A 17,272-nucleotide genomic window follows, 5' to 3' on the forward strand; every position below is an offset into this window, starting at 1 on the left:
TAATACACTGGTAATCTAGTAAGAAAGCTGTTTTCCTGAGTTCTGTGAGCCATCCTAGTACATTATCAAACTCGAGGAGAGGGTCATGGGAACCTCCAGTCCCCTCCAGTGGGAACCTGGAACTTGTGATTGGCTACTGAAGTGAGCAGTCTTGTGGGACTAAGTCCCTAACTTGCAGGATTGGACACTAACTTCAGGTAGATTGTGTCAGAATGGAATTGCAGTGCAGGACACGCATTTGGTGTCCACAGAGAATTGCAGAATTGGCTAATGTGGGAAAACCCGCCACACATTTGGTGGCCCAGAAGTATTGGTAGAGTAGAAATGAGAAGTTTTTTGATACAGTTCCCATTAGATCTAGTTATGTAATGTTTAACTCTCTTCTGAAATATACCCTCACAGTGCCTTCTAACAAGATGACTATACATTTGCTCTGTCAAATTGTAGAGCTGACGTTTTTTGATACTCTTCCCCTTTTTTGCCATAACAAGAAGCTCTGAATTAAGTCACTGTGGACTGCGCCTGTTTCTCCTCCACTTAATTTTTATTACTATTACTTGGAGTGGTGGTATATATAGAGAATAACCATTTTTTCTTATATTATTTTAATATCCAATTTGAACCTGAATTCTAGAAGCAGAGTTTACGATTTAAATATAAAAACTTGCTAAGAGTTTGTCTGTTTCCCTTTTAAAAGTCCATTCTAAAAGCTCAAGGATCCCCTTTAGGCAAGAATGTCAACGTGGACTTAAATATTCTCTAAGATGTTTTTCAAAATTTACTAGAAACTTTGCTCCAGATCATCATTAATGTGAAATCTTTTGTGTGTAAAGTCCTTTTAATTTTGTGTATTAAAGTCCTTTTAATACTCATGCACATTATAGTCCAACTAATGTTATGTTTTCCAGATTTTAATTAAAATTAATGAAGTTTAAAAGTTCACAACCTAACTACTGCTCTGATCATTTCTAATTTGGGTTGTGTCTTTTGTTTCCTTCTTTGAATCTCTATTATGAAAAGATATTCTTGTTAAAATTTGTGCTTCAAGGTAGTGGCTCTTTTATCATGGTGAAATGAACTGCATGGTCTGTAATTAAGGACTTTTTCTCCCTGTCATTTTTCTAGTTCAGTGCTTCAGATTGTGGGAACAAGAAGTTCTGTATTAGGAGTCCTGTGAACTGTGACCCAGAGAAGGAGCACGCCTGTTTCTTCTTGTCCTTCACACGAGATGACCAATCAGTGGTGGTTGAAATGAGCGGTCCCAGTAATGGCTATTTATCCTTTGCGTTTTCTCATGACAGATGGATGGTTTGTATCCCTCACTTACGTAAGTGGTAATGAAAGACAATTACTAGAGGGAGCCTAATCAATGGCGGTGTACTTGTTTGTTCCAGGGTCAAATGATCAAACTTAAAATGGGGAGGGGACGGGGAGGGCAGGGCACACTAACTTAGAGCAGATGCTGACTTAAACATCTTTGGGCATTTCATGTTTTTAACAGTTGTGCAATTACATAGCTCTGAGAACAGGATATCCTACAGAGAGTTAGGAAAATCACTCTATATCCAGTGGACTTGCCTTTCTGCCTGTGTCTGTCTCTTTGTGATAAAAGCAAGAAACGTGGTTAGGAAAAGTTGCTCTGCATAAAAGTCTTATGTTACTGGTGATGCTTTTCCAGCCCTACTTGTTTTCTCGAGTGGCCAGCTGCCTTGGTGTCCCCACTTTGGTAGTCATCGGTACATATCCCAAACAGAGAATGACACCCGGCGTGTCCAGGCGTAGATATATTCTTCACGGATAGGTTCTTTTGTCAGATCAAGGGAAGGCAGCATTTGTCTGAAGCTGATTCTCGCTCTCCCTGGGTGGTGCTGAACGGATTAAATGGTTCTGTAGATGGCAGCCTTGTGCTGTGGCGTGGAAGAGCAGAGTGCTGCAGCGGCGTCGTGATCTCCCGGAAGGCAGGCAGGAGAGTGTGGGCCAGGACACGTGCTAGTCCTGTTCAGTGCAGGGTTGGCGGGGAGGTTGGGGATGACTGCAAATGGAGAAAGCCTCTTTCTTCCACATTAGCAAAGGCAACAGGTTTTTTCTAGAGCAGTTTCTTTCTGTCAGGTTTTAAACTTAACGTTACTTCTTTAGGGAATCATATTTCAAAAAAAGAATGGGAACGCTGAGATTCTATACTAGAAGAATTAATATTTTCCCTAAAAGTACACTTTGATCACGTTGGTCCTTGTGTGCTGCTTGCAGGTTTTGAAGGAAGCTAGATATTTTACTATATGACCTAGATATTTTACTATATAGTCCTTCAGTGCACTCATTATTCTCTTTCATTAAGCAAAATGTATACCTTAAACTTACGAGAGATAAGATATGTCATATGCTTTTATTTTTTATTATTATTTTTTTTAGGGGGTGAGGGGCAAAGAGAGAGGGAAAGAGAGAATATTAGGCAGGCTCCATACCCAGCCTGGAGCCTGACTCGGTTCTCAACCTCATGATCCTGAGATCGTGACCTGAGCCAAAATCAAGAGTCTGACGCTTAAATGTCTGAGCCACCCAGGCGCTCCAGATATGTCATATGCTTTTAAAAATAACATATAAGGAGGGGCACCTGGGTGGCTCAGTCGTTAAGCATCTGCCTTCGGCTCAGGGCGTGATCCCAGAGTCCTGGAATCGAGCCCCACATCGGGCTCCTCTGCTGGGAGCCCGCTTCTTCCTCTCCCACTCCCCCTGCTTGTGTTCCCTCTCTCGCTGTCTGTCTCTATCTCTGTCAAATAAATAAATAAAAAATCTAAAAAAAAAATAACATATAAGGAATTATGACTTTTTCTTTTTTAAAGTCTTTTCTTGGGAGATTTTATACTAGATTGAATGATGTTACAGTAGTTCAAATGCTTTCCCCGTTTCCCTTTATAATATAGCATATTTTTTGCGTGTTTACAGTTCTGGCCAAAATGAACCAGGTTTGGCCCCTAAGGTGGATGATGAGTTTGGATTAAAAATAAAATGTGACTATACAGCAGTAAGGAAAGATGGTGGTAGTGCTTGTTGTGTGGATGTGATGGAACTGGTTATGAAGGCAATTACGAAGACGGGCCCCCCAAGGATTAACAATGGTGGTCTTGTTGGAATAAGTTTGTAGCTTTATCTCTAACATACAGTGCTCATTTAGATACGTGCTCTAGTCCCTTAAATAAACAACACTGCAGTCACTTTAGAGCCAAACTTCATGTAGTAGGATACTCACGTTTTTCTTTCTCTGGCCACATGAAATCTGTCCTGAGGGGAAAAGACACTACTGCTGCCCTGGGCGTGGTGATGAGGAGCGCATAAGTAGACCAGTTGTTTCTGTTCTAAGTTGTAGGCATAGATAGCACAAAAGCATTTGTCTTTAATTCAAGATATATTTATCTTACTTAGAAATCTTGTGTTTCTAGTATAGTACTCATCAAAAATGTTTATTCTGCAGGTATGTAAATGTAATTATGCAGGTGCAGTGATTTACAGAGCAATCTTACTTAATGATTAAAATCATCTGTACACCTGTTTGCCTAAATTGGGGGAAATAAATCATCCTCAAAAAATATTTTTAAAGTAGTTGTTTCTATTTTTGGTTATGTAAAAAAATTTAGGATATTTTTATGAACTGCTGTTTTCTTTTCAGTACCTAATATAAATTTAAATACTGAAGGTATCTGATGTTATGAATACTAGCTAAATGATACCTTTTTCAATTTTACTTGTAAATTAATGATAACAATTGTTTTGGTATTAGGCTTCAACACTAAAATTGATGAAAAGTATAATTTTCCATATTTTTGCCAACAATGACTTGCTAATGTCTGAATTCTAACTAAATTGCAAAGTATACACATATTCCCTATCTTGGATACTTTATTAAATGATATAAAGTATATCAAGAATACATACATATATATTAGCTTGGCTTCCTTCTCCTGCCCAGTGTCATCTTGCTCTATACGTAATTTCTTAATGTTCAGTTCTAGAATGTTCCCAGTTCTGACCTCTCTTGTACATCAGATTAGGATTTCCAGTGGCTGGCTGATCTTGTCCAGATGAGTGTTCCTAGACAGCACTAACCATCATCCATAAAACTGAACTGAATATCTTCCCTCCTCCTGTTTCTTATGTTCCCCATTCTTGGTGATCAAAAACAGTAATAAAAAAGCAGTTACTATGATTGATTTCTTGCTTCTTTTCAGATACTGTCTTGGGCAATTTATAGACTCTCATGTATTGCTGCCACCATCTTTGGTGTTCAGGGAATTTGGTTGTGGCTTAGATTCTTCCCTTTTATTCACCTCCCAGGTCCTTCTTCCTCACACACACCCCCAACTTGCTGTTTTGAGAAGTTTTAAACCGACATCCATCTAAACCAGTTGAAAGAATAGTCCAACAAACACCAATAAGTTCTTCACCTGCGGGCTTGCCACATTCTCTCCCTCTCTTTCCTCCACTGCACGCTCATGCATGTGTACAGATTGACTTATGAAGTGTGTATAAAACACAAATTTTTTCCCCCAAACTATTTGAGTTAAGTTGTAGATATATCATGACATTTTATCTTTAGAATTTTTAGCAAGTATCTCCTAAGAACAAGGATATGCTCCTATAATTACCATAATATCTTGATCACATTGAGAAAACTTAACAGTGATATAATAATAATTTTATGCAATATAGTCTATATTCCAAGTACCTCAGTTGTCCCCATAAAGTCCTTCATAGCTGTTTTTTTAAAAAAATTTCTGACGCAAGATCCATTTATCACTCAATACATTTAATTGTTACATCTCTTTGATCAGTTACCCATTTATTTTCTAGATTTGTTTTCGTCCAATTCTGTAGAATGTCCCACAATTTGTATAGTAGATTCAGGTTAAGATTTTTGGCACAAATACTACCTAAGGGGTTTGTTTCTTTCTCAGTGCGTCATATCAAGAGGTGCGTGCGTAATGTCAGATTATTCCATTATTGATGATTCTATGTTTGATTGCTGGTATCTGTCAGATTTTTCCATTGTGAAGGCGTGTTTTCTCTTTTTAATTAATAAGTCATCTGTGGGGTGATACTTTGAGGGTAAATATTCTGTTCCTCAATAACATTTTACCAAATGATTTTAGCATCTATTGATGTTCCTTTCCTGAAACAGTTGTTACACTTGTGGTTGCAAAATGGTGATTTTCTAATTTATTTATTAGCTGGCATTCTTCTAAAAAGAAGAGCTTTCTCTTCTCTGCATCTGCTCTTCCCGTTTGGTGAAACACTATGGACTAATGAATTCCTTTGGTCTATTGTGTTATAGTTTATTATCATCATTCTTCTTTTAGAGGCTCATATTGACCCAAATATGGCTCCTTGAAGCTGTTTTTTTGTGCCCTATTGATGTGTCTCCATTAGTTTTTTGTTGTATCTTTGTTTTTTGGTGTAACAAGATGTCCACTCATCTTATACTGTTGCGCATTTTCATTTCTCAAAGGAGGTCTGTTTCCTTTTAATAGAAATAGTGTTTAGAAGTCAAGATTTGGGTGCTAATGTGTTCATTGCTATCAGTCTTCCAGATAATTTTGATTTTGTCTTTGACCTACTTCTTCATTCTCTTTATTGCATTGTCACTGTCTCTGACTTGGCTTACACCTTTACTGTCATTTCCAGACCGCTGCAGCGACCCCTCACTAGTCCTCCTGGCTCCACGATTTCTCCTTTAAAATTTTTAGCAACTTTATTCCATTTCATCTTTCAACAGTCACTGTTGTTTTCTTCCCAAGCTACCACGGAGCTCATCTCAATCCTATCCCCAGAAACCTTTGGTGAGCCTTTAGTAGTTACAGGAAAAATGATTTTTTTCCCATTACAGTAGCTTTCCACACTCTTCAAAGTCCTTATTGGAATTTCCAGCCTTACCGTGTGTATGTTTTAGCTAACAGAATTACCTGTTTCCTAAAGTGTTCACATATTTTTTATTTCTGTCTTTGGTCCTGGAAGTTCCTCCTTTTGGAAATCTTTCCCTCTGATCTGAGCTCTACCTTATCCACATATAAATAAATATTTTTTATTCTCTAAGGCCTACTTAATTATTATCTTTTCTGATAAGTTTTTTTCAACCTTTTGGCTCTACACAATTTGTGCTTCCATGATACTTTGTCTAAACCTGTTTTATCTTAATCCACATACTATTATAACTGTGTCTTCCATTAAAACATAGTCTTTGGTTCTAAGAACAATCTAGTCATCTTCGTTTTCCCCACAGTATCCACACAGTGTTTTCTGAACAGAGTGCGTTCTAAATGCTTGATTCAAGAGGAACAAATGGGAAAAAGAGGATCTGTCCAATTCAGAAACTTGGTGGAGGGGCACCAGGGTGGCTCAGTCATTAAACATCTGCCTTTGGCTCGTGTCATGATCCCAGAGTCCTGGGATCGAGCCCCACATCAGGCTCTGTGCTCAGCGGGAAGCCTGCTTCTCCCTCTCCCACTCCCCCTGCCTGTGTTCCCTCTCTTGCTGTCTCTCCCTGTCAAATAAATAAAATCTTAAAAAAAAAAAAAAAGAAAGAAAGAAAGAAAGAAAGAAAGAAAGAAAGAAAGAAAGAAACTTGGTAGAACTTCTTACATGTGTGCTTTCATGCTCCAAACTTGGGGTTTCTAGAATTGCCTGGAGCCTAAGGTTGTAGTAGCACCTCTCATACTCTTCACTGTAGAGTAGTCAGGACTGAGAGTCACTTCTCCATCCCCATGATTCTGTCCAATATTTGAGAGGTCTGTCTGCAGTGGGTTAGTATGGCAGTTGACTTGTCATCCTTTTGCCTCAAAATCAACCGATTTGTTATATTAACATTTGTTTTAAGTAAAAAAAGAATTTGTGTGCCTCCTAGAGGATAGTCTAGAAAACACACATTGTTTGCTTAAATTAGAGATCAGTGAACTACTTTAGAATTTGTTGGCATATGGTCTCTGTTCTAAATATTTGTGTCTCTTGTGGTAGCACTGAAACAGCTGTGGACAATCCATCAATTAATAGGTGTGGCTTTGTTCCAATAAAACTTCATTTGTGGACAATCATGACCTATTCTTCTTTTAATTAAAGAAAATGACTTAGATATGTAAACATCCTTCTTAGCCTGTGGGCTGTACAAAAACAGGCATCAGGCTGAATTTGGTCTGTGTGTCATAGTTTGTTGATTCCTGGTTTAAATCACAATGACTCCAAATTTCTCGAGTTGGGCTAATTTTGATTTGAATAGAAGATGTGTAACGATGAATAATTGGTTTGCTCATGTTATGTACTTCAGAGTTCTCAAAAGTGAAACTTTAAAAAATAAATTTAAAATATGTTAGAATGTCATTGGGATTAATGGCAAAATTTATTATCACTTGTCAGGCTTGGCTTTGTTTAAGGAGTTTAATGACTACAACATACAAAGGGTCTTGTTAGATGGTTTACAGAGAATCGTTTAGAATAGGTGAAACAACCAAAACTATACCCAGTAATTTAAAATGCACATTATTTCTTTGTATCATCATTTAAATGTACTTTGAAGATTCAGTCTGTCCTCTGATAGTGACTTTAAGTAAGCTCTACCTGTGAGAGCTAAGGAATATTGGAGACTAAAGGGTAGATAAGAAGTAGACTGACAGAAAATGCCTCCTTGAGTTCAGACAAGTTGGTCTTCATATGGCATAGTACATCCATTGAGTGTGTACAATATTAGCAATATTTGATTACAGCCTCCTCATCTTAAAAGTTACCCCCCAAGCCCGATATAGTGCAGTGTGTTTATAGTTACGAAAATTTGTAAGACACAGATATTTATTTACAAACAATGTTCTTAGTAAGTTCAGTGAAAAAAGGTAACAGAATTGTGTATTTTTCTATTTGGGGTGAAAAATAGTTATAAATACAAATAGGTTTGGATGAATATACATGAAAGCATTAATAGTGGTATTTGAGTTTATGGGCATATAAACATGTTATTTTAATCTATTTTTACATTGAAATTGTGTTGCTTTTGTATTATAACAAAATTATTATTGACTTATTCATATTGAATAATACAAAGTGTAGTTGACACACAATGTTATATTAGTTTCAACATAGTGTACAACATAGTGACTGAACAATTTTAAATATCATGCTATGCTCATCACAAGTGTAGCTACTGTCTGTTACCATACGACACTGTTATACCGTTGACTACATTCCCTGTGTTCTACCTGTTATTCCCATGACTTAACTCATTCCACAGCTGGAAGCCTGTATCTCCCACTGCCTCTCACCCATTTTGCCCATCCCCCCCCCCCCCGGCCTCTATTAAGTTTGTTCCCTGTATTTATGGGTCTGTTTGTGCTCTTTGTTTGTTTCTTCATTATAGCAGAATTATTTTAAATTAATAAATTGGACAGCCAATTCTCTTGAGTTCATCGTATCATTAAGATTGAATCAGTAAATTATGTTTTAAAAGCATCAAATACCATTTGATTTCATTAGGGATGCTTTTAAAAACAAAATGTTGACATTCCTTTGAATTTTTCTCATTTGCAAATGTTTTCAGGGTGATGATGATGCTTATTTGTGTATTCGTGAAGATCAGACTGTACACATACAACCTTCCCATTTGACGGGGCGAAGTCACCCTGTGATGGACTCCAGGGTAGGTGTGAAAATTCTGGGAACCTCTACCTGGCTTGTCTTGCCTTCTGGCCATGTGGCCAACAGTGGCATAACTGTGCTGCAAGATAGCTCCCCATCCTCAGTTAGCAGCAGAGCCAGAGCAGGGGTCTGGCAGCAGGGTTCCTTTCTTATAATAATCTGGGAGAGACTTTTTTTGTGCTTTATTTTATTTTAAAAATAATATATAAAAACATAATAAATTATATTATATTCTTATATGTTTAATTTATTATTAATATCATTGTAGTATTTATATTTAATGTTATTTATTAAAGTATATTCTATTATTATATAGTTTAATAAAATTATGTATATTTAAGGTATACAACATGATGTTTTGATATACATATACATAGCGAAATGATTACTACAGTTGTGTCCTTACATACTTACTTTTTTTTTGTGGTGCAAGCACCTGAAATTTACTGGCTTAGCAAATTTCCCATATACAATACAGTATTATTAAGTACAGTCATCATGCTGTACATTAGATCTCTAGACTTAATCATCCTACGTAACTGCAACTTTGTACGCTTTGACCACCGTCTCCCTTTTCTACACTTGGAAAAGCACAAGACAAGTTTCTGTTGTAGGAAAAATGAATTCTTGCCTGTGTTACCTAAGTCCTTTTTTCACATCTTAGAAAAGAATATTCTGCAGTGAAGAAGATCAGAGCATCAGCTCCTTTTCAAAAGCTTACAGACCGATTTTTAAGAAGAGGCTTAGGTTCATGACACAGAGTTTCTTGTCCAGTGAGAAAGAGGAGCGTGTGGGGCAGAGACTGGTTCAGTGCTTTGAACAGTTGTCTTCTGTGCCTCTTCTTGGCATCTGTGCCGGAGATAGCCTATTTCTGGTAGAGAAGTGTCTCTTTACACGTGGCTTTTGGCAAGCAGATGAGCTCTGATGAAGCAGTAGCCATCGTCTAATGACTTCACGTTCTCTGCAGAGCTTTCCCCTGGGCTTGGAACTTCTCCCTTGTTGCTTGTTACATTTTGGCCACTAGTGTATTACTTCCTAATTGTTTCTTCAGTGTTTTTGATTGTGTGTCAGTGGCCAGGTGGGGTTAGTACATCTGCCAAAGTTTCTAACCTGGGTAGGGGACTTCTGGGGTTCTGACTCTAAGTAAAAGTAGTATTTTTGCCAAGTGGGATAAAGACAAATAAATTAGAAGAAAATGTTTCTTGTACTCCTCAGAGAGGAAGTGGGAAAACAGTGATACAGCAGACAAAACATGCACCAAGGATCTTAGGGAAAGGAAATCGAGCGGGTCAGGATTTTGATCATATTTTATTTTTAGCAAATCTGTGGAAAGTGCTGAGGAGACCCATTGTGTATGTTTGTAGGGTGCTCTTGAGGATCTGGCTTGGAGGCTGGTGGATGGTGTTATGCAGTGTTCTTTCAGAAGAAACATTACCCTTCCCGGGGTTAAGAATAGATTTGATCTAAACACAAGCTACTACATATTTCTAGCAGATGGTGCAGCTGACGATGGTACGTATATTGATGAAAACTATCTTTTCAAATTTTTTCCTCTCTTTTCTTCCCTATTCCACCTTTCCTGGAGAGACTACTATAATTGCTCACTTTTTAAGATGCACACTTCTGGGTAAAGAGTTATCAAAACCCTTTTCCATTTTGCCTGACAGTTTGACTTTGGATGACCTTCTCGTTTTGTTTTCCGGGAAACTAGATAAAAGTAGTACGTCAACTATGTTATAAGGTGACATGCTTATGATAAAAATGACTTCTGGCTGGTGAACTGCATTTGGACCAGGAAGAACTATAAATACCTAGTAAGAAGCCATATCTTTGGGCTTCCCTAAGTGGTGTGACATTGGCAGATCTCTGGCAGGGATCCTGTAAGCAGTGACTGTAGGGTTGTCGCAAGAGATATTGGCTTTTGCAAGATAACCTGTCCAATGTGAATCTCATCTCCGTGAACCTGAGCTTTCTCCAGGGAGGTGGAGGAGGGGTAGAGAGAATAGCTCCTGGCCAGCTGAATAAAGTGCTACAAGATCTCCCATCGAAGGAAAATGCCTCTAAATGCCCTGCAGCTGTGCTTGTCTCTGTCCTACATCTCTCTAAGTGAATCTGATGCCAGGTACAGCCCACGGAAGTTTTATGAGTTTGAATATTTACATTATCCTTTTTTTTTTTTTTAAAGAATATTTCCTTTATCCTTAAGAAAACTGCCCTGGTGGGTATCGCAACGCATATTAATAAGGATTATTAGATTTTGTTCAAGGTCTTGGCTGATGATGTTTTGAAGAACTACAGGAAATGCCAAGGTAGTTTGTCGTGACTCATCTCTTGGGAGACAATACTGCCCCCAAACTTTGAGAATATAGCCACCTTTGAAAATGGTGAGAAGCTGGGCATATGGAATGGAAAGTTAGGGGGCGAGGTAAAGGAAGAGGAGGAGCAAAAATGTGGTGTAGGCAAACTTGTGAAAAGCCTTTGCATATTCTATCCTGTGGTTCTGGTTTTATGCTATAGGTAAAGGGGAGGTGATCGTTTTGAAGCAGTAAAGTATCTACTCAGTGTTATGAGAAAATTTAGGAATATTTGTAGATTTAGTGGTAGGTGATATGTGTAGTTATCTTAGCCAAATCATGTAGTCTTGTTTGCACCAGCAACAGCAAATACAGCTTAAAAATCATTTCTTGGTTAAGTGATAATAATGAAGAAAAACTACTCTGTGTTTACTGAGTGCCTGGCCGAATGCTGTAGTTAGATCCTTCATTTTTATCCTCAGAAAAATTACATTAGATACGTACTCTTATTATCCCTGTTTCATCCGGGAGGAAACAGAGGCTTAGGAGTGGTTGAGAAATTTGCCCAGATGAGTCTGTGGTAGAGCTGGGATTTGAACCCAAACTCTTTGCCCTCAGAGCCTAAGTAGTCAACACTTCTGAACATGGAAAATGTAGGAATTGAATTTTTAATGAGGAAAAGGGTCAAATATGTGTGTTTTTAGACGGATGCCACTCAAGTACAGGTAACTGTATTTGTTGGCACTGTAGCTGTCACGTACTGTGGATAACATATATGTCATGTCTCACAGAGGCTTTGTAAGTAGACATCATATTGCCCATTTAAGAGAAGGAAACTGGAACCTGGAAAGGCTAAGTAACTTTTTCCAAATCAAACAAGTGGCAGAGTCAGAAATTACACCCCAGGCTGTTCTGCTTACAGAAGCCGTGCCCTTTCCATCATACCAAACTGCTTCCTTTGCTGACAGGTGCTCCATCATGAAGGACTATTGAGGAAAATGGATGTCTTCAGTTGCTAGGGGATTTAACAGTTTGCATTTATACTTTAAAAACCTTGATACTGAGGGGGTCTGGGGGGCTCAGTTGGTTATGCATCTGCCTTCAGCTCAGGTCATAATCTCAGGGTCCTGGGATGGAGCCCTGCATCGGGCTCCCTGATGATTCTGCTTCTCCCCCGCCCCGCTCCGCTCATGTTCTCTCTCTCACAAATACATAAATAAATAACATCTTTAAAAGAAAAACTTGATACTTAAAAAATTTACACTTTTTTTTTTAAAAGATTTTATTTATTTATTTGACAGAGAGAGACAGCCAGCGAGAGAGGGAACACAAGCAGGGGGAGTGGGAGAGGAAGAAGCAGCCTCCCAGCAGAGGAGCCTGATGCGGGCTCGATCCCAGAATGCCGGGATCATGCCCTGAGCCGAAGGCAGACGCCTAACGACTGAGCCACCCAGGCGCCCCTAAAAATTTTACACTTTAAAAGAAATGCAATTTCATTTGAGTGGATGAATTCTATTATATAATAAATTGTGTGTGGGGGGGTGTATGACAGTGCCAAAAATTTCTTCTTGGGTCAGCACTGTAGAAATTGGAATCTCTTTTCTGATAGAAACAATATTTCAAGTGGTAGTTCCAATATTTCCCCAGAAAAAACCTAGTTCATGGATAATGTAGGTACAGAGTGGAGCATTGTTGTATCTCCCTGTCCTGCTGGTGTTGCTAATGCTAATGGTGTATTGGGGGGCATCTCTTTCTTGTGGCCTCAACCAACCTGCTCAGAACCACTTGGAGTGACTCCTGAAAATGTAGATTCCTGAACTCCAGTTTAGACCCACTGAATCATTGATGCTTGGAATCTGCATTTTTAACAAGCATCCCAGATGATTGTTTTGTATACTGTGGTTTGATAACTTACTACTCCAGGACAAGGTTCTCCCAAATAAGGTGTGTATATTGTAAGGCAGTCCAGGGGATACAAGGACAACACTAGAACCTTCTATTTAGATTTATTTTATCTCATCTAGTCTCAAAAATTTCTATTTTAATATATTTTACAGTGTTCATAATGCATTAAAACAATAGTACATAAATATGGTTATTAACTAAAGTATACATATATGGGGGACACAGACTAATTTTTTTAAACTGGTGGAGTACAAAGCAGAAAAGCAAAACAAAACCTAAACAACAACAACAACAACAACAACAACAACAACAAAACCCAACGCCCACAAAACCCCCAAACCTAGACATTACTGCTTCAGGGAATAAACCTTCCAGTACCCTTGTATTGTAGAACAAAGTACAATTGCCACATAAATCATTCTCTTTTCTGTTATCTAATTATATGTATGTGAAGCATTTATAAATTGCACTCTGCTTAAAAGCATTGAGGCTCTGTGAGGTTGAAACCATTTTTCAAAGCAATCATAAAATCTCTGTAACCCATATAAAATGTAAAAGGTACCCAATTGCAGTAAAATCCATGTAAAACCTTTTTCTAATGCTGTTCCCCCCCCCCCCCAAATGCTGACATTGTCCTATCATGAGATAAGCAGTCATGGGAAATGATAGAACTCACTTGGGTGAATAAGTAATTCACAATTAGGAAATCCACCAATTTAAATAATTAACAAATTGGAGACCTTGTTATCGTATGACCAGTTATTTTAACAATTTAGGAATACCACATGTCAGGTAATACCGTAGAGCCTTGTACTAAACATGAAGTCAATCTGCCTTCGAGCAGAAATCCAAGATTATAATGGAGCCATACAAAGAAATCCCCAAATTATAATGGACTTCTGCTTTAATGAAGGGTAAGTTCTTGGTTAGCCTGTGGGTCTGCAGTGAATCAGAATTTAAAAACACTTTCTTCCAACTTGCCTCTCAGGCTATTGGGAATGTGGTCTGGTTTTCACCACCACAACTCTGCTAATTCAGTATAATTCCCTATGATAGTTATTGTCTCTTTCCTCTTGACTCTATTCTCTAGGTATCCATTACATAAAACTTGTCTTGTTTTCTGCTTTCCCTGATCCTCTCTGTTATAAACAAGCCATGATACAATAGTATTTGTGAAGCGAATAACCAGGTGTCCTAACACCATTTTTTGAATAGTTCATTTTATCTCTGCTGCTTCAGAAGCCAAACATCTGTCAGTAAATCAAACTATTTTTAGTTTATTCTTCCATTACTCCATTACTGTACCAGTTGAAACTACTGTAGCTTTATAGTAGGTTATGAATTTTGATAGAGCATGATTTCCCCTCCTGGCCCCCGTTTTCAGGAATTCTTGCCTCTTTGTTGTGTTTCTCTTCTTCTAGATAAAACTTTAGAAATGATTGTCAGATTCCATTAAAAATCCTATTGGGGTTGTGACTGGAACTGCAATGAAATTTTAGATTAATTTGGGGAATAATTGACATCTTTGCAATAGTGAGTCTTTCTATCCAAGAATATATTGGATATTCCATTGATTAAAATCTGGTGGTTTTCTTCATGTCTTCATAGAGGCTCTTATATTTTTTTGTTACTTTGTTTCTATGTATTTTATAGATTTCTTTTTCTTTTTTAATTTTTATTTATTTATTTGACAGAGAGAGAGGCAGCGAGAGAGGGAACACAAGCAGGGGGAGTGGGAGAGGGAGAAGCAGGCTTCCCGCTGAGCAGGGAGCCTGACTCGGGGCTCGATCCCAGGACCCTGGGATCATGACCCGAGCTGAAGGCAGATGCTTAACGACTGAGTTTCTAATACAAACTATTGTGAATGGGATTATTTTTCTTACATTTTCTAAATTTGTTGGTGTATTGGAACGTTACTGATTTTTGAGTGTTTATCTTGAACTTGGCCATCTGGTTTGCTAGTTGATTATTTTGGATTTTCTAGATAAACATCGTATCTTATGCCAATAACAACAAGGTTCAATTGCCCTCATTTTTTCCTTGTTTCATTGCATTGTTTACTTCTCCCAGAAAAACGTGGACTGGAAGTGGTGATCTGGCCTGCATTCTTGTCTTGTTCCTGATTTTGATGGGAAAGCTGCTGATATTCAGTGTTGTGTCATGTTTATTGTATTTTTTTGGTGGGTGTCTTTTATGGTGTTTAGGAAATGATCTTTTCCTAACTTTACAGAGTTCGTGACATGAACATGTGCTGAATTTCATCTGGTGTCTTTCAGGCAGCAATTGAGATAATATTTTATTACTTTTATAGACCTCAGAGTGGTGAATTATCCTCACTTTCTTGGGATAAACTTTGCCTGGCTATGTTTTATAGCTCTCTTAATGCACAGTTGATTTGAATCACTAATATTTTATTTAAACTTTGTATCTATATTCATAATTGATTTTGGTCTATGGTTGTGGGATTGTGTGAGTGTGCGTGTGTGTGTGCCTGCCTAATTTTTGGTTTCAGTATTATGCTAATCTCATAGAATGAACTCTGGGAGAGCTTAAGTAAATAAGAATTTTTAAGGTTAAAAAAAGTTTTTAAATTGTATGATAGAACTCATCCACATAATAACTGTCGGAATCTTTAGGGATAGAAATATTCGACTAATTAAAAAAATTCTTCTACCATTATTACTCTCCAAGAGTTTACTTCTTTGGTGAAGTTTTATAATTCTAGATTTTTCTAGAAATGCATTCATTTCATTTAGATTTTGAAATATTTTTGGCTTACTTAAAGTTGTATGTAGCATTTTCTTATAACTTTAAAGAGTATCTTCTATACCAGCAGCTGTGTCCCCCTTTTTATTTCTGATACTGTTTGTGTTCTTTCTTTTTATTTTGTGGTTGGACTTGCCAAAAACTCAGTCGATTGACCTTTTATCAACTTCATTTTTTGACTTATTAATTTGTTAATTTCTACCTTTATTTTTAATCAGTCTCCCTCTCTGGTTTCCTGGGTTATGTTTTGTTGTTGTAAACACCTCTTGAATTAAATGATGACTTCAATACTTTAAGTCTTTTTTTTTTTTAATGGAAATGTTTTTTAAATGATAAAAACTTCTTTTGAATAGTACCTTGATTGCATCACGTGTGTTTTAATATGAAGTGTCTTCATTGTTATTCATTTTAAAGAAGACTTGTGATTTAAATTTTGATTTCCTACTTAGCCCCAGGGTTATTTAGAAGAGTAGTTTTATAAATATCTACGTGGATCATTTTTTCCTAGCTTTTTGTTGTTCATTTTTAGTTTTGTTGCCTTTTGGATACATAATATAACCTGTATCTTGTATAATTATTTCTTTTTGGAAATTATTGAGATGTAGTCTGTAGTCTAGTATTTCGTTGGCGTAAAGATTCCTATATATCTGTTATATCAAATTTTTGGGGCGCCTGGGTGGCTCAGTTGGTTAAGTGTCTGCATTTGGCTCAGGTCATGATCCCAGGGTTCTGGGATTGAGCCCTGCATCGGGCTCCCTGCTCAGCGGGGAGCCTGCTTCTCCCTCTCCTCCTGACCCTGCTCCCTGCTTGTTCTTTCTCTCTCAAATAAATAAAATCTTAAAAAATAAAATTTCTTAATTCTTTTTATTTTTTTACGCTTACGTTGTATTCTAAAAATAATGTATGTATGTTCCATGATTTAGTCTCCTAAAAATGGATATTTAGCTTGCTTAAAATTTTTTTTGGTCCAGCACAAAAAATCCACTTTTTGTAGACAGTCTTGTATATATATATCTTTGGGTAAAAGGGAAGTATTTCTGTAAGATATATCCCCAGAATGAATAACGACACATACATACTCACATACCAAACTAATTCTACACATTCACAGACTTAATCTTATACATAATAAATAATAACACATCCTCAATTTGTTTATACCACTGTTACTTGGGATTTTGATTTGTTAGTCAAAGCCAGTCCGAATTGGTCATATGCCAAATAATATAATATTGCATCAAAATGCTTTTGTTTGTCTTCTACCCACCCACTTTGTCCAAGTCCAATTTCTGTTAGTTTAGTCTAGGATTCCAAATTTTTAAAAGTATGTCGTATCTTTGAAGAATTATATTTTACATTTTCAGTGATTTTTGATATTATCAGTGATCATTTTGACAGTGTTCGACTGGTCTCTTTCATACCACCCGCTCTTCCACTGTAGTGTCTCCAGTCTTTGTCCTCATTGTGATTTGTCCCTTGATTGGCTACATTATTTCTTTAACTTTTTTCAAGATGATTGTGTGTCCTTGTATATACATTTACGTGGCTTGTGCATATGAATGGCATCTCTGATGATATTTATTGATTTTTATTACCTTAAGAAAGTTTGTTTCTTTGCCATGCCACTGTCTTTCCATTCT

General features: G+C 37.3%; 1 protein-coding gene across 1 annotated transcript in view; it reads left to right on the top strand.

The window, feature by feature from the left end:
• The window catches only part of FRRS1 (ferric chelate reductase 1), a 45,400-nt gene that overhangs the window by 16,983 nt on the left and 11,145 nt on the right, over positions 1-17,272 (top strand). Inside the window, exons 6-8 of the mRNA XM_026497550.4 lie at positions 1,126-1,308; positions 8,570-8,668; positions 10,032-10,179. Of these exons, the coding sequence (XP_026353335.2) occupies positions 1,126-1,308; positions 8,570-8,668; positions 10,032-10,179 (430 nt within the window). The remainder of the gene's footprint in view (positions 1-1,125; positions 1,309-8,569; positions 8,669-10,031; positions 10,180-17,272) is intronic.

Source organism: Ursus arctos, unplaced genomic scaffold (genome assembly GCF_023065955.2).
Source record: "Ursus arctos isolate Adak ecotype North America unplaced genomic scaffold, UrsArc2.0 scaffold_12, whole genome shotgun sequence".
In the NCBI taxonomy this organism is placed as follows: domain Eukaryota; kingdom Metazoa; phylum Chordata; class Mammalia; order Carnivora; family Ursidae; genus Ursus; species Ursus arctos.